General features: G+C 48.0%; 1 protein-coding gene across 4 annotated transcripts in view; it reads left to right on the top strand.

Moving 5' to 3' along the window:
- BDH1 (3-hydroxybutyrate dehydrogenase 1) overlaps positions 1–20,742 on the top strand; it is a 43,674-nt gene that overhangs the window by 14,703 nt on the left and 8,229 nt on the right. For all 4 annotated transcript variants that reach the window (XM_030936988.1, XM_030936989.1, XM_030936980.1 and 1 more), the window contains exons 3-5: positions 6,485–6,557; positions 7,533–7,643; positions 19,199–19,340. In XM_030936988.1, the coding sequence (XP_030792848.1) occupies positions 6,485–6,557; positions 7,533–7,643; positions 19,199–19,340 (326 nt within the window). The remainder of the gene's footprint in view (positions 1–6,484; positions 6,558–7,532; positions 7,644–19,198; positions 19,341–20,742) is intronic.

The raw sequence follows: 20,742 nt of genomic DNA, 5'->3' as shown, positions 1-20,742 counted from the left end.
AAAAAAGTTCTAAGGGGGTGGCCTTTAAGGAGACAGGAATAAATCATCTAGTTCCACTAGGGATGTAACTGCCCAGTGGGTTCACCTTGCTTGCTGCCTAGACAGAACTGGTTTATCAAGACAGAGGAATTGCAATAGACAAAGAGTAATTCATGCAGAGGTGGCTGTGCAAGAGACCAGAGTTTTATTATTACTCAAATCAGTCTCTCCAAGCATTCAGGGATCAGTGTTTTTAAGGATAATTTGGTGGGTGGGAGAAGGCCAGTGAGAGAGTGTTGATTGGTTGGGCCGGAGACACAATCATGGGAAATTGAAGCTGTCCTCTTGCGCTGAGTCAGTTCCTGGGTCGGGGCCACAAGATCAGATGAGCCAATTTATCCATCCGTGTGGTGCCAGCTGACCCATCAAGGTCAGGGTCTGCAAAATATCTCAAGCACTGACCTTAGGAGCAGTTTAGGGAGGGTCAGAATCTTGTAGCTTCCAGCTACATGACTGTAAATTATAGTTTATAATTTCTAATCTTGTGCCTAATTTGTTAGTCCTACAAAAACAGTCTAATCCCCAGGCAAGAAGGAGTTTTGTTTTGGGAAAGGTCTGCCATCTTTGTTTTAAACTGTAAACTATAGGCTGGGCGCGGTGGCTCACGCCTGTACTTTGGGAGGCTGAGGTGGGCGGATCACCTGAGGTCAGGAATTCGAGACCAGCCTGGCCAACATGACAAAACCCCATCTCTACTGAAAATACAAAAATTAGCTGGGCGTGGTGGCGGATGCCTGTAATCCCAACTACTTGGGAAGCTGAAGCAGGAGAATTGCTTGAACCCAGGAGATGGAGGTTGCAGCGAGCCAAGATCGTACTACTGCACTCTATCCTGGGTGACAAGAGTGAAACTCCATCTCAAAAAAATAAAACTATAAACTATAAACGGAGTTCCTCCCAAAGCTAGCTCAGCCCACAGCCAAGAATGAACAAGGACAGCTTGGAGGTTAGAAGCAACATGGAGCTGGTTAGGTCCGCTCTCTTTCTCTGTCTCAGTTTTTCGCAATGGCGGTTTCAATGACAGCTTCTCCTTTCTGCAGAGCCACACTGGGGGTCGTGGGAAAACAAAGTGATGCTCTTTGGATGGAGTCATTCATGAACTTCAGGTGTACCGACCACACTATCCTGCTCACTCAGGGCCATCCATACGCAGACTTAAAATCCAAAGAGACTCCTCTGTGGCAGTGCAAAAGGACAGGCGGTTACCTTGGCGGGTTTTCCTAGAGAACCCTCATTTCAGTCTAGTGAATTTAACGTTCTTTAAGAACATATTTTAATAATTTTTTTAAAAGCTTAATATGTTGAATAGGTGACATATTCACATGGTACAAAATTTGAATGGCAGGCTGGGTGCGGTAGCTCACGCCTGTAATCCAGCACTTTGGGAGACCGAGGCAGACGAATCACTTGAGGTCAGGAGTTCGAGACCAGCCTGGCCAATATGATGAAACCGTGTCTCTACTGAAAATACAAAAATTGGCCGGGCATGGTGGCTCAAGCCTGTAGTCCCAGCTACTCAAGAGGCTGAGGCAGGAGAATTGCTTGAACCCGGGAGGCGGAGGTTGCAGTGAGCTAAGATCGTGCCACTGCACTCCAGCCTAGGCAACAAGAGTGAAACTCTGTCTCAAAAACAAAGCAAAACAAAACAAAAAACAAAATTTGAATGCCGTAAAATGGTATACAGAAAAGGTAAGTCTATCTCCCATCTCTTTTCCCCCATTACCACCTGCTCATTCACCACTCCCTCCTCCACTTGTCATTACTGGGTTAATATTCATTTAAAAACTAACAGGACCTCTGCTTCTGGGAAGATGGAGTAGATGTACTTTTCTCTATTCTTTCTGTTAAGTACAACTAAAAACCCTGGATATTACATAAATTATAAATAATTTAGTAAATATATAATATATAAAATGCCTCTTAAAAGGCAGAGAAAAGAAGGCAGACCAGCTAAGAATCTCAGGACCCAAGAAACAGCACAGTGATGAATTCTCTAGGGTTTTTTGTTTCTTATGTCCCAGATTTGGAGTCGAAGAAGCCGGCATCCCAGAAATGCCGGTAAGCTCAGATGCAAAAAGCCCCCCCAAAAATTTGCTCTCTCTAGCCAAATGACCAGCCTAGTAAGACGGAACATGTGGGTTTGTTCCAGGGATATAAGGATGGTTCGTTATTTGAAAATGAATCTCATCCACCAAATTAATGAACTAAAAGAAGAAAACTTACATAATGCTCTCTATCAATGCAGAAAACGCAAAATTTAGCACACATTTATGATTTCAAAAATCTCAGGAAAAATAGACATAGAGGGGGAATTTCCTGAACTTGATACAGGGTATACACCATAAGCCTTCAGCTAACATACTTAAGGGTGAGACTGAATGCTTTGCCCCTAAGATGGGGAACAAACCAAGGATGTTAGTCTCACCACTTATCCAACATAATGCTATAATTTCTAGCCAGTGCAATAAGGTAAGAAATGGAAATAAGTCATATAGATAGGAAAAGAAGGAATAAGACTCACTATTTGCAGATTACATGATTGTGTACATAGAAGATCCTGAGGCATCCACAAAAAACTCTCTCAGAACTAATAAGTAAGTTTAGCAGGGTTACAAGATACAAGATAACACACAAAAATCGATTGCATTTTTGTATACTAGCAATGAACATATGGATATCAAATTTTTAAAAAATACCATTTTGGCCAGATGTGGAAGTTCATGCCTGTAATCCCAGCACTTTGGGAGGATGAAGTGGGAGGATCACTTGAGTCCAGGAGTTCAAGATCAACCTAGGCAACATGGTGAGACCCTGTCTCTGCAAAAAATACAAAAATTAGCTGAGCGTGGTGGTGCATGCCTGCAGTCCCAGCTACTGGGGAGGCTGAGGTGGGAAGATTGCTTGAGTGTGGCAGGCAGAGGTTGCAGTGAGCCGAGATCACGCTACTGCACTCCAGCCTAGGCAACAGAGTGAGACCCTGTCTCAAAAAATAAAATAAAATAAAACAAAACAATACCATTTGTAGTTGCTCAAAAAAAGAGAGAAATAGGTGTAACAAACATGTTACACGTAACAAAGCATGTGTAGGATTTGTTTTTTGTTTTGTTTTGTTTTGTTTGGTTGGCTTTTTTTGAGACAGAGTTTCGCTCTTGTTGCCCAGGCTGTAGTGCAATGGTGTGATCTCAGCTCACTTTGACCTCCACCTTCTGGGTTCAAGCGATTCTCCTGCCTCAGCCTCCCGAGGAACTGGGATTACAGGCACCACCACCCCCCCCCCCCACCACCATGCCCGGCTGGTTTTTTGTATTTTTAGTAGAGTCAGGGTTTTACCATGTTGGCCAGGCTGGTCTCGAACTCCTGACCTCAGGTGATCCACCCGCCTCGGCCTCCCAAAGTTCTGGGATTACAGGCATGACCCACCATTCCCGGCTGCTTGTATCGGATTTAAATGCTGAGAACTACACAACACTGATGAAAGAAATCAAAGATCTATGTAAATGGAAACCCCATACTGTACTCAGGAATTGGAAGACTCAACAAACTAAGATGCCAACTTTCCCCAAATTGACACACAGGTTTAGCACACTTTCTATAAAAATCCCAGTCATATTTTTTATAGATAAAGACAAGATTACTCTAAAATTTATATGGAAAGGCAAAGGAAATAGAATAGCTAAAAGAATTTTGAAGAAGAAAAATAAAGTAGCAGCACATATATCAATGAATCAGAATAGAAAATCCAGAAATAGGCCCACCCAAATATGCGCAACCAGTTTTTGACAAAAGTGCAAAAGCAATTCAATGGAGGAAAGATAACGTTTTCAAAAAATGGCGCTGGAGCAAATGGACACAAAACTTAGACCTAGGTCTGACATCTTACACAAAAATTAATGGATCATAGACTTAAGATGTAAAACATAAAACTATAACCCTTTTTTTTTTTTTTTTTTGAGACAGGGTCTCCCTCTGTCCCCCAGGCCTGCAGTGCAGTGGCGCGATCTCAGCTCATTGCAACCTCCGCCTCCTGGGCTCAGTTGATCCTCTGGCCTCAGCCTTCCAAGTAGCTGGGACTTACAGGCGTGAGCTACCAGGCCTGACTAATTTTCATATTTTTTGCAGAGATGGGGCTTCGCCATGTTGCCCAGGCTGTTCTCGAACTCCTGAGCTCAAGCAATCTGCCCACGTCAGCCTCCCAAAGCGCTGGGATTACAGGCGTACACCACCGCACCCAGCCAAAACTATAAAACTTTTAGAAAAGAACATAGAAGAAAATCTTTGTGTTCTGGGGGCAAGGAGCTCTGAGACTTGACACCAAAAGCATGCCCCATAAAAGGAAAAATTAGATTTTATTTAGGGGTTAAGAGTTTAGACTCTGGACTCTCTCAGCCCTGGTTTTACTAGTTAGGTCTATCACTAACTACGTTGGGCGTTTAAAACTCCTCTGTTGTCCCACGTGGTGCATGGGTGATTGTAGATGAGGACACACATCCTGAAGGCAGAAGTCGTTGGTTGGTGGCAGAGTCTGGGTTACAACCCCTGGTCTCCTGATTCCGAGTCCAGGTGAAACACTTCCCCCCTGCAGTCGACCCTGTTACAGAGGATAAAAAGGCACGTTATAGACGAGGAGAAAAATTTTGCCCACCACATATGTAACAAAGGACTAGCAGGTAGGACAACTGAAGAACTCTCAACGTTCAATGGGGTAGAAGAACAAACAATTCAATAGAATATTAGCAAAAGACATGAAGAGGCATTTTACCAAACGTATGGTGCTATGATCTGAATATTTGTGTTCTCCTCAAATTCCTGTGTTGAAGTCCTAACCCCCAAGGTATTGGTACTAGGAGGTATAGGGGCTCTGGGAGGTGATTAGGTCATGAAGGTGGTGCCCTCATGAATGGGATTAGCGTCTTTATAAAAGAGACCTTTGCCAGGTGTGAGGTTACAGTGAGAAAACATCTGTCTGTGACGAAAGTGGGCCCTCACCAAACACCGTCTGCTGGCACTTTGCTCTTCAACTCCCCAGCTTCCAGAACTGTAAGGAACACAATTCTGTTGTTTATAAGCCACCCAGTCTATGGTATTTTGTTATAGCAGCCCAGACAGACTAAGACAGGTGACACATAAACATGAAAAGATGTTCAACATCATTAGCCATTAGGGAAACGCTGATTGAAACCACAGCGAAATATCATGCTACAGTTTTCAGCATGGCTAAACTAGAAAATAGTGACCCCACCAAATGCCGGCAAGGATATGGGGTAACTGGGTCGCTCAGACATTGCTACTGGGAGTGTAGAATGCTACAACCACTTTCATAAACAGTTTGTCAGTTTCTTAAAAAACGAAATCTGCAACTACCATATGACCCAGCAGTTGCACCCCAGGCGTCCATCCGAGAGAAATGAAAACTTAACGTTTGCGCAAAAACCTGTGTAGGAATGTTCAATCAGCTTTATTCATAATATGCCCAAATGGGAAACAACTCAGCCGTCCTTCAGTAGGTAAAATAGTTAAGCAAATTGTGACACCCCTGTGTCCTGGAGCATTACCTAGCAATAAAAAAGAAGCAAATTATTGATACATAACAATCTGGGTGAATCTCCAGAGGATTATGTTGAATGAAAAATGTCAGCCCCTGAAGGATACATACTGTATGATTCCATTTACATAACATTCTTGAAATGCTAAAATTATAGAGATGGGGAACAGATTTGTGGTGGTTAAAGATGGTGTGGGGTGGGAAGAAAGTAGATGTGGCTATAAAAGGGTACCATGAAGGATTCTCGTGGTGATGGAAACTTCTGTATTTTTATTGTATCGGTGTCAATATCCTGGTTGTGATATGGTAATACAGTTTTGCAAGATGCTACCCTTAGAGGAAATTAGGTAAGATCTGGCATCTCTCTGTATTATTTTTTAATTGCATGTGAATCTACAATTATTTTAAAATAAAAAGTATGGTTGAAATAACTATCAGGAAGCTTAGCCTACTGGGGATTAAGACATCAAAATTGCAGAAGGCTTTAGCAAAGCTATGCTACTGCAAGGATAGTTCACACTTGAATTAGCTTGAAACATCACCTATCTATGTCACCTTAGAAAGCAGAAAATGGACCTTTGTTGGAGTGGGACACTGGATGGCCAGGGTTTGGCAGAGCCTGCCCAACAAAAATAGCTTCGAAATGGACTTTATTCTCAGGAAGGCTCTTCCTGGACAGTGGCAAACATAGCCATAGCAAATGCTGGCTCACTTTCTGTCAGCCAGCAACGCTGGTGGAAAGAGGGCCTCTTACTCAGTTGTACCAGCAAGCTGTCTCCAGGAGCCGGGGCTGGAGAGACAGCCAGTGCTGCTTTAGGCCAGTGTGGCTGAGGGTCTGTCTAGCTGCTTCTGCCCCAGGAACAAGGTCTGTCCTGGTACTCACGGCTTCCTTTTCTCTTGCAGACGCCCACTATTGCTTGGTTCTACTTCCTTTATCCCGACTGGCCGTCGGACTTATGCCGGTGCAGTGGAGCCGGTGAGTGGAAGCCCAGCTACCTGGGAGCCAGTTGGATGGTCAGAACCCTTTCCTCTGGGCCCCTGGGCCCTGAGCTACCCTCAGAGTGGGGCTTTAGTGTTTCCAGGACACTCGGAGCCACTTTCTCACTTAAACCTCCTCCAAAGCCCCTCATCTGTAATGAGCTCACATACCCCCATCCATGTGGGAAGGAATCAGTAATGAGGCACTCCAGCCCCTCCCAGCTAGGAAGGTATCGGTGGAGGCCTAGTGTGGAGCCAGAACTCCCAGCCCCACCCAGCAAGTTAGGGGTTAAGAGTTTAGACCCTGGAGGTCTGGCGCAGTGGCTCACGCCTGTAATCCCAGCACTTTGGGAAGTTGAGGTGCGTGGATCATCTGAGGTAGGGAGTTTGAGACCAGCCTGGCCAACATGGAGAAACCCCATCTCTACTAAAAACACAAAATTAGCCGGGCGTGGTGGTGCATACCTATAATCCCAGCTACCCGGGAGGCTGAGGCAGGAGAATCACCTGAACCCAGAAGGTGAAGGTTTTGCGGTGAGCTGAGATCGCGCCACTGTAATCCAGCCTGGGCAACAGCAGCCAAACTCCATCTCAAAAAAAAAAAAAAAAAAAAGAAGAGTTTAGACTCTGGAATCTCTTAGCCCTGGTTTCTGTTCCAGCTCTATCACTAACTACATTGAGCATTTAAAAAAGACCACTGTTTCTCACATGTAGCATGGGGGCTTGTAGATGAGATTCTAAAGGCAGAAGTAATTTTCTCAAGCAGCATTGCTGGTTGGTGGCAGAGTCTGGGTTAGAACCTGGCCTTTCCACTATACCGTGGTGCTTCTCCAGACAGCAAGAACAAGGTAGGGAGGGCCAGGCTGGGGCCACTCAGGAAGCACTAGCTCTCACTGCACAGAGGGTCGAGAGGCCCGGTCACTTTGCCCCTGTACCCCTGGTTCCTAACATGGAATCTGACCTTGTAAAACAGGTTGGCAGCAAAGCTGTCCTGGTCACAGGCTGTGACTCTGGATTTGGGTTCTCGTTGGCCAAGCATCTACATTCAAAAGGCTTCCTTGTGTTTGCTGGCTGCTTGATGAAGGTAAGAGACAGTTATCTTCTTCACCATGGTCTTTTACACACAGTCATTGTTTTATAGTCTTTTAAAAATTCCTTTCCTAACAACTGGCTCACCTTTGCTTAAACCAGCCTGTCCATTTTCCACTGGCTTTGGTCCCACTTGTTCTTCATAGCTTTGTCCATCCATCATCCATGCATCCATCCATCCATCCTCTCATGCATCCATCATTTGTCAAATGCTATGATGTACCTGGCACTTTGCTAGGTGCAGTAGAAGAATGAGATCTTGTCCCTGCCCTGAAGTTGCTCCCTGTCAAGTGGTGAGGAGACAGCCATGCGTAGACACAGCTGAAGAATTAGAGTGAAGAAGATTCTCAGGGCTGTGTGAGAATGTTCGGTGAGACTGTATAGAAGGAAGGGATAGATGATGGCAGGCCAGAGGAAGTGACATTTGTTCTGGCCATGGCAAGTAAATAACGCTGCCATAGGTGGGGACTGGGAGGAGTTACCTGCTGGGCAGGAGGACTATCCTGAGCAGAGGCTTGAAAGCATGAGGCTCCTTTGGGACACATTGAGGAGAATTTAAGGGGCATGAAGGGAAGCACTGGGACCTGAGACTGCAAAAACAAACAGTGGGTAGGACTCCAGTTAGAGAGTTGTGCGCGCACCACCACCGTCCACTTTCAGAATACTCCGTCACTCAGAATTCTCCCTCTCGACCACTGGGAGTTAGTCTCCACGTACACCTCTAGCCCTGAGTGGCCACTGATTTCTATTTCTTTAGGTTTGCATTTTCTGGACTTTTCATCTACATGGAATCATACAATACATAGCCTTTTGTGCCAGGCTTCTTGAACACTTACTGTAATGTTTTTGAGAGTCATCCATGTTGCAGAATGCATAAGTAGTTTGTTCCTTTGCATTGCTGAATGGTATTCTATTGTGTGCCTATACTATGTATATATATATATATATTTTTTTTAATTTAATATTTTTTTTTTTTGAGACAGAGTTTCACTTTGTCACCCAGGCTGGAGTGCAGTGAGTACAATCTCGGCTCACTGCAACCTCTGCCTCCCGGGTTCAAGTGATTCCCCTGCCTCAGCCTCCCGAGTAGCTGGGACTACAGGCATGAGCCACCAGGCTCACCTAATTTTTGTATTTTTATTAGAGACGGGGTTTCAACATCTTGGCCAGGCTGGTCTCAGACTCCTGACATCAGGTGATCCACCTGCCTTGGCCTCCCAAAGTGCTGGGGTTTCAGGCGTGAGCCACCGCGCCCTGCCACCTATACTGTATATATATGTGTGTTTATATACACACACACACACGTATATATATACATATATATATATATTTTTTTTTTGAGACAGAGTCTCGCTCTGTTGCCCAGGCTGGAGTGGAGTGGAGTGATCTCGGCTCACTATAATCTCTGCCTTCCGGGTTCATGCCATTTTCCTGCCTCAGCCTCCCAAGTAGCTGGGACTACAGGCGCCCACCAACACATGCCCGGCTAACTTTTTGTATTTTTAGTAGAGATGGGGTTTCACCGTGTTAGCCAGGATGGTCTCGATCTCCTGACCTCGTGATCCGCCCGCCTCAGTCTCCCAAAGTGCTGGGATTACAGGCGTGAGCCAGCGTGCCCAGCTATACTGTATTTTTAAAACATCCATTCACTAGTTGATGGATGTCTGGATAAAAATGTTTGGATTTTGGGTTATTGTGAATAATGATGCTGTGAACTTTCACACACAGGTCTCTCTGTAGATGTGTGTTTTCTACCTAGCTCCTTTTAATGAAATTTAGAAACCAAGATCTGGGCATCAGGTGGGCTCATTGCCAGTAGGGCTTGGGGCATTGCTCATCTTGCCCCTGTCAGTGGACAGAGCTACAAGATGTATATATATCATCACATGCAAGCACACACATGCACACACTCTATCTATAGCATACATATAAAGTCAGTGTAACCTTGTGATTTTATTTATTTATTCATAAAATCATAAGGTTATGTTGATCTACTCCAATTCAACACAAAGCATTCTTCCTTGCTTATCTCATTCCATATTTGTTTCCTCCTTCTGCAGTTAGACCCTAATTCCTATTTCAATATCTTTACTCAATTGATTAGTCCTACAATACACACAACATAGTTTCAGAATTGCTACATTCATACCATTACAGACAGCAAAACTTACTAAGTAGATGTGTCGGCTTGGATCCTCCAAGAAGTCAATGCCAAAATAGGGGTAGATGTGCAAGAGATTGATTAGGGAAATGCCTAGAATGTTTCGGGGGGAAGGGGCAGAAAAAGGCAGGGAAAACTTGTGATTGCAATACAGTGTGTGATAAGAAATCGCAAGGAAGGAAGATTAGGGAGGCAAAGCCTCAGACTGCAGTGTCTGTCGTCTGAGAGTCTTGGCTGGGACCTTGGGGAAGCCCCAAGAAAAGATTGTTTGTTAGAGGAGACCAGTGTTGGCCGGGAGTGGTCCTGCGATCCCTCCGTGTGCGGCCATTGGCTGAGGGCAGGCCAGGCACATGTGGTCGTGGCGTTCACGCCATGGCTGTGAAGTTGCAGGGGTTGTGATGGTGTAGCTGTCAACCGTTCCTGCAGCAGACTTCCCTGAAGGGAGGTCTACGTGGGGCACCTCCATGGTTGCCACAGTAGAGCTTATTTAGGATTTCGTTAAAGTATTTTTTGACTTTAAAGGTATGACTGAAGGTATGCAAAGCATTATTATTAGTTTTTCTAAGACGGAGTCTTGCTCTGTCGCCCCAGCAGGAGCTGGAGTGTAGTGGTACTATCTTGGCTCACTGCAACCTCTGCCTCCTGGGCTCAAGCAATTCTCTCGTCTCAGCCTCCCAAGTAGCTGGGACTACAGATGCCCGCCACCACGTCCAGCTAATTTTTGTATTTTTAATAGAGACAGGGTTTCACCATGTTGGCCAGGCTGGTCTCAAACTCCTGTCCTCAGGTGATCCACTCACCTTGGCCTCCTGAAGTGCTGGGATTACAGGCGTGAGCCACCACTCCTGGCCCAAAGCACTATTTTTAAAAGTTGCTTGTATTAATTTTTGTTTTCTTTATCACTATATTATTTATTTGAAATATAATGCCGTTTATTTGTGATCTGTTTTCCTTGTTGTTGACTCTTGTTGATACAATTTCATTTTTGAATATGTAAACCATTAGCAAGGCTGTAAAGTCAAAAATGATACAAATAGGTAAAATCAAAGTAGCGTTATTCCCTCACCTCCTATCTGTTCCACTCCATTCTTTCATTTTCCCCCATGTTACACAAGTGATTGCACATTGCATACACTCTTTGGTTTTCTAAAACATTAACAATGTATCTTGGAAATCAGTTTGTATGGCCCCACAGAGTCCGCATGGCCCCACAGAGTCCGCATGGCCCCGCAGAGTCCGTATGACCCCACAGGGTCCGCATGGCCCCACAGGGTCCGCATGGCCCACAGGGTCCGTATGACTTCACAGGGTCCGTATGACCTCACAGAGTCTGTATAACTTCACAGAGTTTGTATGGCCTCACAGAGATCTTTCTCACTTTGTTAACAGCTTTGAAGCACCCCACTGGTAATTTACTTCACCAAAATCTCCTGTAGATAAGCATTTAGGTGCTTTCAATATTTTGCAATTACAAGTAATGCCACAATGAATAACCTTGTAGTTTCGTTATTATTGGGGGGTTATCCCTTTTTTGTCTTTTTTTTGAGATGGAGTTTCACGCTTGTCGCCCAGGCTAGAGTGCAATGGCCCAGTGTTGGCTCACTGCAACCTCCACCTCCTGGGTTCAAGCAATTCTCCTGTCTCAGCCTCCCAAGTAGCTGGGATTACAGGTGTCCACCACCACACCTGCTAATTTTTGTATTTTTAGTAGAGAGGGGGCTTCACCATGTTGGTCAGGCTGGTCTCCAACTCCTGACTTCAGGCAATCCGCCGCCTCGGCCTCCCAAAGTGCTGGGATTACAGGCGTGAACCATTGCATCCAGCCATTGGGGGCTATCTTTAGAGTAAATTCCTGGGAGTGAGATTGCTCTTATCAGAGGGTAAATAAAATAAATTGTCACTTTAAAGATATTCCCAAATTTTCCATCATAGGGGTCATGTAATTTTACATTCCCTCCCGGAGTGTATGACTGCCTATTTCCACACAATTTCACCAACAGAGTATGCATCAAGCTGTTGGTTTTTGCCAGTCTGATAGGTGGGAAATGTACCTCAGTGTTGTTTTTATTGTATTTCTCTTCTGAGCGCGTACCCCTGTTCTTTAAGGACATGACCCAGAAGCTTCCCAGATATCAGCTGTGCTCTCATTCTCTTGGCCAGAACTTAGTCACATGGCCTTACCTGGCTGCAAGGAAGGCCGGAAAATGTAGTGAGTATTCTGAGACAATATGTACCTGGCCTAAAACATCAGGCATTCTACTGCTATAGAAGAAGGACGAAGGGAAGTGTGAGCATTCAGGACAACTTGCTTTCTCTGTTCAGTGGGTGAGACATTCTTCTTTATTTTCAAGGCCGTAGGAACCCAGGGGAGGAATTTCCCATACTATGTTTGATATCTTTGTAATATTTGATACCTGTTCAATGTAAAATTTCAGTAATATAAACAAGTACAAGAAATTATGTATATTGACACGCTCTGAACATCCTTCCATCTGGATCAGAGAAGGTTTTTTTTTTCCTTTTCATCTTTACTTCTTTTGAATTGTGAAAGTGGTAAAACATATACATAATAACTTCAAATAATACAGAAGTATATTATGTAACAAGGTGAAGTCTTCCCAGTCTCTTGTTCCAAGGCAGCTTAAACGCAGGTATATACATTATTTGTGACTTTTGCTATTACAGGTTGAGTATCTCTTATCTGAAATGCTTGGGACCAGATGTGTTTTGGATTTTGGATTTTTCCAGATTTCGGAATATTTGCATTATACTCGCTCAGCATCTCTGATCTGAAAATCCAAAATCCAAAGTGCTCCAATGAGTATTTCCCTGGAGCATCATGTCAGCACTCAAAAAGTTTCAGATTTTGGAACATTTCAGATTTGGGATTATTGGATTAGAGATGCTCAACCTGTATTAACAAAGCCTTGGTGAGTCATGTTGCACGTACGTCTTTGCTTCCTTCCATTGGCGATTCTTGGGAACACTGTGTAGTTGTGAAAGTGCAAGTTGCAAAGGTGTGCAGGTTTTAGGTTTTGTTCAGATCCCCAAACCGCTCCCCTGAAAGGCTGTCGCACTCCTGACAGTGCTCGAGAGAACCTGTCTGGGGAGGGTTCTGGGGAATGGGTGTGGCATCCCCGGTGCTGGGTTCTTCTGCAGAATGTGGACCTGCCTCAGCAGGTCCCAGCAAGAACCATGATGCCATAAAAATGTGTTAAAGTCCCTTGTCCAATGTTAGGCTTCTGTGCCATTGTGCTGGCTTGTCCAGTGACACGAGGAGCTACACTCACATTCCACAGCACAGGGCAGAGGCTGCTCAGTGCTGCAGAAGACTCTTCAAAAGGGCCTTGGGTTCTCATCCCAGATTGACCACTAACCCCGGAAGGGGGCAAACATGTCTCCTCCCTGGGCCTCAGTTTCCTCTTACTTACACCAATAGGGTTGGACTGGTGGTCTTAGGTCCTTCCACTCCTGCAACAGTGATTCTAGAATTGGTGGACTGGTATTTTGAGGAAAGTACCAGACAAGCTCATTGGCAGGTTATGTCTGTTGGTATCTACCTCTTGAGCCATTCCATCTGCTATCTCAGATCAGTCAGGCAAGTCAGAAAGCACTTAGCACCACCAGAGACTTTGGATAAGGCACCATGGGGGTTGAAAGGGGGAATCTGTTTCTAGCCTGATTCTGTAGTGTTAGCCCCACGACGGATTCTGGCCACATCTGTACCTAAACACTCGGTCTGCTCTTGTTCAGAATTAGTGTTCCTCTTCTGTCTCATATCTCATTGCCTTGGGCCAACTCAAGGACTTAGCTCCAGCAGATGTCTGCCACCTCCTACGTCACTGGCTCCATGCTCTCTCCTGGGTCATTTCAGCACATACGCGCGCACGCGCGCGCACACACACACTCACTCATACACACAGACCTACACCACCATGCTAATGCACCTGTGTGCATTACCTCCCCACATCTCTGCTCCTTGTTGCAGAAAAGCACCCCCAGAGGGGGTGCAACACACCTGGATCAGGCTTTGCCCCATCACGCTGTTTATGTACTTGTTTATTTATTCAGCAGATGTTTACTGAGCACCTAAGATAAGCTGCCAGTGTTTCCTGTTGGAGATACAGCATATAACAACTCAGTGAAAAGTTCCTGCCCTTGTGTAGCTTAGATTCCAAGGGGGGATGATAGACAAGGAATAAGATAAGTAAATTGCTTCTCCAAGGGCAGGTAAAAGCAGTAGAGAAAAATAAAGCAGGAAAAGAAGATACAGCATGAATGTGGTAGATGGGGTGTCAGATTTTCAAGAGGTAGGAAAGATCACACCAAGAAGGTAAATTGGAGCTCCCTCATCCAAAGGAGGTGCGGGAGCGAGTGTCACAGAAACCAAGGAGGTGTGGGAGCGAGTGTCACAGAAATCCAGGGGAAGAGGGACAGCCCAGTACAAAGCCCCAGGAGGGAGTGTGCAGGGTGTGCCTGAGAAACAGCACAAAGACCCTGTGGCTGAAGCAGAATGAGCGGGGAGTAGCGTGAAGTGAGGGGCGCGGGAGCAGATCTTGTATCAGCACAGGGAAGGCTTAATGAGAGGTGGCGTCTCACCACCATCTGGAAGGATGAACGGGAGCTCCCTGTGAAATGGGGGCAGGTGGCATATGAGGCACTGCCAGTAGTTTGAGGTGGCCAAAGCCCAGTGCCCTGGTGACCTGGGAAAAGAAGGCAGGACCAGACCAGGAAGGTCCCTGAGTGCCTCTGACCCAGCTTTTGTCAAGGATACCAACAGCCCCCATTTTCCCAAATCCACTGGCCACTTCCCAGACCACATCATGCTCAACCCAGCAGCAGCTTTTGACCAAATAAACCACCCTTGCCCGTAACACTTTGTTTCTTGACTCCATGCTCTCAGGGTTCTTCCCGTCTGCTTGCTAGCTCCTCCTCCTGCCCATCCTGTGAACATTACGGTGCCCAGGCTCGCTCCCCTCTGAAGTGTTTCTAACACGTGTGATGAGATGCTGACATATAACATGTGTTGAGCATCCTCATGTTCTTCCCTGAGGTGCTAAACCACCTTAACATGTATGCTAGAGACTGAAACCTTTTTGCCAGAATCAGCTCATTGGCTGCCTCAGTGTTATAAGAAATGGAGGTAGAAGAGGTTGAGTGGCTGGAAAGCGTTGTTAGTGTGCTGATATTTTCCCTCCGATGGCAAGTAAAACGAGGTGGGCTTCATGTGAATGCCTTGGAGAGCTTCTGGACTTCTCCAAGCTCTGGAACTCCCCAGAGAGCTTCTTGGCTTACCATGTGTGCCCTGGAGTCTGGAGGCCACAGAATGTGATGCTAATGTCTACCAGAAGAAGTCTAAAGGCCCGAGATTGAGGTAGGAGTGGCTGGTCTGGGAGCAGAGCACGGAGAGCTGGTGGGGAGACGGCTGTCCTTCTACCCGGGCAGGTAACAGTTGCCTGGCCCTGTGTGGACAATAGAGAGAGCTGCTTGGAGTCACCTTAAGGGTAACCATCCAGTGAGCTGGCTAGGAGGATCCACGTGGCCCCAGCCAGAAGCAGGTACATCACCGAGGCCAGGGGCTGAGGGAGCAGATGCCCGCTTGGGGAGGCTCGCTGCCCTGCCTCTGGAGTGGCGGTCGGAGGTCTCCAGGGCAGAATATTTGTGGACTCTGCAGAAGCACCCCAAGAAGGAATAGCTGGCTTTTGTGCACCTGCCGTCTCAGGGGCAGCAACAACAGACAACAGCCAGCCTCAGATGACTACAGTCTTCCCCCTAATTTTCTGCCCCTGGATCCAACCTTGGAAGGATCAGAAATTAAGACTAGGAGGGGAGGAGGAGCTAGAAAACGGTGAGAAAGACAACCTCCACCAGCACCTACTTCCTGCAGCCCTCAGGGCCGGGCAGGGGAAAGCTTTACCTTGCATACAAGTTTGGGAGTTTGGGTTTTCAAACCGGGCTGGGCTGGAATTATTTGCTTACGAGACTGAACAGGATTCTTCATGCCAAAACAAAGAGGCTCTCTGTCCACTGTCTGAGAATGAGTGGAAAACCTGTAAGACTTGCCTGAAATTTCATCCAGGGCTGGAAAAAATAGCTTACAGGTGAGGTTGAAAGGGACAGTAAGATTAAAGAAGTGGGTTTATCAATAAGCCGGTTGCACAGGCACCAACACAACGGAACCAAAAGCTTGTCCCTGAGTAGCCGGACAGAGATGAACAGAGACTCCAGAGACCTGCAGAGGGAGCACAGAGACCTGCAGAGGGAGCACAGAAACCCCGGGGCCAGGGAGGTGGCATGGCCCAAGGGGCAGTCTTGGTCTGAGGACAGGTAGACCCTGAAGGCGATGGGTCAACAGAGTCTGCAGCCAGCAGGCTGAGGGTGGTTGGGAAGGTTTCCCTGAATAACTGGGGACACACTGGTAGTTTCTCTCCCTCTTGGTGTGGTTGTCAGGAGCAGGGTGTGGAGGCTGCCCAAAGGCAAATGAGGGTTCCTGGGGGCCTGTCAGGTAAAGACAGGAGGGTAGCATTGCTCTCCTGGGGAGCCTGAACGCTAAGCCTGAAGCCATGGGCAGTGAGAGTAATCCCCTAGTTTCCTCTGAAAGAAGACTCTTCACTGTCAAACTGCCAAATTAAGAGTTTACATGGGCAACCTGACTTGGAGTTGGGAGGGGGGTTCCCCTGAGGACTGCAGGGACCTTGTGATGCTGTCTGGGGCACTGGAGAGGTCTTGTATAGGGGTCTGAGAAGAGCTGAATGATAGCAACAGGGTTAACCAAGTCCCAAGAGGAAGGACATTTAGATGCCTCTTGTGCATTTCAGCTAGAATCCCCCTTCCCGAGGTTCAGACCATGTGAGCTCCACTCCAAGGGGCATTTGAAGAGCCACCAGATGGAAGACTGTATTAAAGCAAGACACGTGTTTTCCTGGCACCTGTGTGCCACCTGTGGAAGAGTGGGGTTTGCAGGCACCACATCATCGCACCCTAGACTTGAAGATGGCATTAGTTCTTTCTTGGTGGAGTCCTCTGTGGGAATGACAGCATGAGCTCCAGGCCCATCTGTCCTGTGTTGAGACACACATGCCTGTGTCTTGTTTGGGAAGCTCGGCACATCTAGGGGATTTCAGAGTCAAACTTTAGACCCACCGAGCCTCCAGCCTGGCTGCTCGGTCCAGAGGCCTCCCTGGTGCCAGGCCTCTGCAGAGACTCAGTGGGTCATGTCGCTTTTTCAAAGGGCCACTGGGGAGGCTTCCTTTCAATGGAAAACCAGGCTGTGCAGATGACAGCCAAGGAAAGGAAGGGGTGTTAGGGGAGATCAGACCCACCTCCTGTCCAATGCCTGGATTGTCTCTGTACCACATTTCCCACACCCCACCCTCAAGCATGCCCCCAACCCCCAAACATCCCTCCTACCTCCAAACAACCCCCCACCTACACTCATGCCTAAACACCTCCAGGCAGCCCATGCCATCTCCAGACTGTGAACATCACACCTCATTTTGAGCTGAACTTGACTTCTTGGTCCTGGCTCTGTTCTCCGTGGCTGCATGGAACAAGTTGGCTCCCTCAGTCATGCTCCACTCAAGTTTTCTCTCCGGGATGACTATGTCCAGCACCTCCGGCCCCATTGGGCAGTCCCTTCACCATTTCCTCCTCTGCCCTCTGAAATTGCATGATGCAATTTCTCCTTTCCTGGGGTTAGGGTTCTTCCGGTTGAAAGCATTCAGAAGGCTCAGCCTACCCAGTAGAGAACTTTGCACCCCTGACATCCACTGACCGTCCTAGGCTTTCCACCCTTGCCTGCGCTTGGGATGTTTGCTGCGGTAGCAGCTGTGTGTGCCATGGGCAAGCCCTTGGCTGGAGAGTGGGCATTTCTCTACCCCTTTATTCTTGGTAGCTAGTCCTGTCCTCTTATAAGAGGCATCACTATGCCATGCACCACTCAGGAAAATCACTGCCAATTAAGTCACTGATGACCAACTCTGTTTAATTTTCACATCGAGTGTAGGTCATGCCTATCGTGAAAGAAACCGTGTTTCATAGAATAGGATGAAATATGACAATACAGCCTGCCTCGTGACACGAGGGTTCACCTGACAAAGCACATCAGCACTGAGCACAGTGCTCAGGACAGTGGACACTCAGGAAATGCCGTCTGCTTAGATGAAAGCCCCCCGGCAGCTCAGCAATGCCCACCGGCAGACCCCTGCCCACCTCACCTCTCCAGCCCTGTGTCCACCACTTCCTTATGTGTCTGCACTGCCTGCAACTGATGGCTTATGGTGGTGGTCTCTCATCTCTTCCCGCAGTGCCCCGTCCCCATCGGCCCCCTCTTTCGAATGTCCTCAGCTGTCTCTGCCTTTGGAAGGTCTCCCCTGCCCGTCCCTCCTGTGTCCCTCCCACCTCCCGCGAGTTTCCACACAGCACACAGTCACCGTGTTGCTTATGTACCCTTCACTGGTCTCCTTCCCTAGAACATGACTCTGGGAACAGGGGCTGAATTATCGATCTTGACCTCCAGTTCCTAGCACGGTGCCAGAGCACGATAGGGGCCCAAGAAATGTTTGCCGCGCGAGTGACACCTTTCTCGTGTTCAGCAGTACCTGAATTTGTGTGGTGCTTTAGACTCTAACAGGCTTCTTACAAATCCACTTCCTTACTCCATTAATCTGAGCAGGTCAGGACAGGTGGTGATGTTCCTGTTTTACAGCCAGAAAAAAATGGACCCCTGTTAGGGGACACCCCTGAGTGCACAGAGTCTGCTCAGTGACTGAGCTGGGATTAGAGGCTGGCTCTGGCCTCTTACCAGTTTGGAGCTGATGGACCCTTGGCTTAGAATAGAGGTGGCAAACTGGCAGCCTGCTGGTCCTGTGTGGCCTGTGGACGTGCTCTGGCCCACACAGTGTTTTATTTTGTTTTTGTTTTTGTTTTTAATGTGCGTAAGTTGCCAACACTTAAAAGAATTAAGAGATTTCCCAATTACTAGCTTAAAAATGTAAGCATCTGGCAACCCTGGGCTTGCATCCCCACATGGGTAATTCCTGACATGTCCTGTACTCGCCAGGGCCCCCACCTGCCCCACGTAAGTTTGCAACCCCTGCTTGGAGAAAGAATCCTGCCGTGAGGCCTTGGGGGCCGGCTCTCCATCCTATTCATGGTGTGTCTGTGGCATATAGCTCGGTGCTTGATAGGTCAGCAGTGCTCAGATTAAAAAGAACCGCACGCTGGTGGGCCAGGCCTGGTCAGGCCTCCAGAGAATCCCGTGGGCAGTTGCCAACATGCCTGAGGCTTTGGCTGGGACTTGAGGCCAGCTCCTGCCTTGGCAGGGGTCCTCAGGGTCTGCCTCAGGGTGGGAAGGAAAGAGGTAGAAACAGCTCTTCTCTCCTCCCCAGGACAAAGGCCATGATGGGGTCAAGGAGCTGGACAGCCTAAACAGTGACCGACTGAGAACCGTCCAGCTCAACGTCTGCAGCAGCGAAGAGGTGGAGAAAGTGGTGGAGATCGTCCGCTCGAGCCTGAAGGACCCTGAGAAAGGTCAGGCGCCCCTTTGGGCGGCAGGGGTTGTATGTGCAGCCATTCCAAGGGGCGCTTGCTAAACATCACCTTCCATTGGCTGGCATCCTGCCACCGCACTCCTTTCCTTATTGTTTAGAATCTTCCTCCTGCACGGTAGGAGGAAGGGGATTACACTAAACACACCCATGCAATAGGGCAATGGAAAAATACAGTCAGGAGGTGATTTCAGAGTTCATGGAGTGCTGGGTGGCTACGCACTGATTCAGGTCAGTTCAGCCAACGCCCAGTGATGCCCTCTCTGGCCCAGGAGCTGGGTTGGATGCCAGGGACACAAAGCTGGTCAAGGCACGGTGTGTCCCCAGGACCTCATAGTTCAGCCGAGGGACCGAGTTCAAAATCAAGGAGCCATAGAGAGAGGCAGAGCAGCACAGGAAAGAGGGGTCCGTCCAGCCGTGGGGGTGCAGCGGAAACAGGCCGGTTAAGGCAGATTGTGGCAGAGAGCAGAGATGGTCGTTCCAAGAGGAGGGGAGAGCAGGAACCACAGCTGGGAGCAGCACAGGGAGGGTAGTGGGGGCTGTTTGTCAGGCAGTGGTATTAGCCCAGCACCTCAACATGAGCCATGGGTCAGGTCACGTGGAGGGGGTGGCGGCAAAGGAGGGTGGGGAGGGAGGTCTTGGATCCCAGGTGAGGGAGCTTGGCCGGTCTCCTGACCGCACTGGGGAGCCACTGAAGGGGTCATCCTGAGGGAATGGCCTGGTCATTGTGAGACTTGTGAGGCTCCCTCTGAGGACGGCAGTGGCAGTGTGCAGCTGGATTGAACGGGGGAGTTAAGCGTGGGTTCCAGGGTCTGGAGCTAGGGTGGTAGGTGATGGGAAACAGGAAGGGTCAGGTGTGAGGAGTATTGGGAAGGCGAAGCTGGCTGGACGTGGTGACTTGGATGTGGGGATGAGGTGAGACGTGAAGTCTCTGTCCTGGACACCTGGTGCCCGCCCTGCAGGAGCAGGTTGGGAGATAGTCCTGGACACCTGGTGCCTGCACTGCAGGAGCAGGTTGGGAGATAGTCCTGGACACCTGGTGCCCCCCCTGCAGGAACAGGTTGGGAGATAGTCCTGGACACCTGCTGCCCCGCCCTGCAGGAGCAGGTTGGGAGATAGGCAGATACCCAAGCGCCCATCCTGAGGGAATGTCCAGGCTGGAAGAGCCGGTGCCCACGGCAGGAGGTGACACTGGGAGTCGGGGAGATGCACAGAGGGACCCCTGGGAATGTGAGTGTTTGGGGATTAGAGGACGGGGAGAGACAGCTGTCAGAGAGGTTGGATACAGTGCTCCAGAAGCTAAACAACAGAAAGTTTGGGGGAGGGGGCAGTACCAGTAGCCAACAGGGTCAAAAGCTACAGAAAGTTCTAGTGGCATAAGGACT

The sequence above is a fragment of the Rhinopithecus roxellana genome, chromosome 1 (assembly GCF_007565055.1).
Source record: "Rhinopithecus roxellana isolate Shanxi Qingling chromosome 1, ASM756505v1, whole genome shotgun sequence".
Taxonomy (NCBI): Eukaryota; Metazoa; Chordata; class Mammalia; order Primates; family Cercopithecidae; genus Rhinopithecus; species Rhinopithecus roxellana.
Note: the sequence above shows the minus strand (reverse complement) of the source record. Positions and strands in the feature narration are given on the sequence as shown.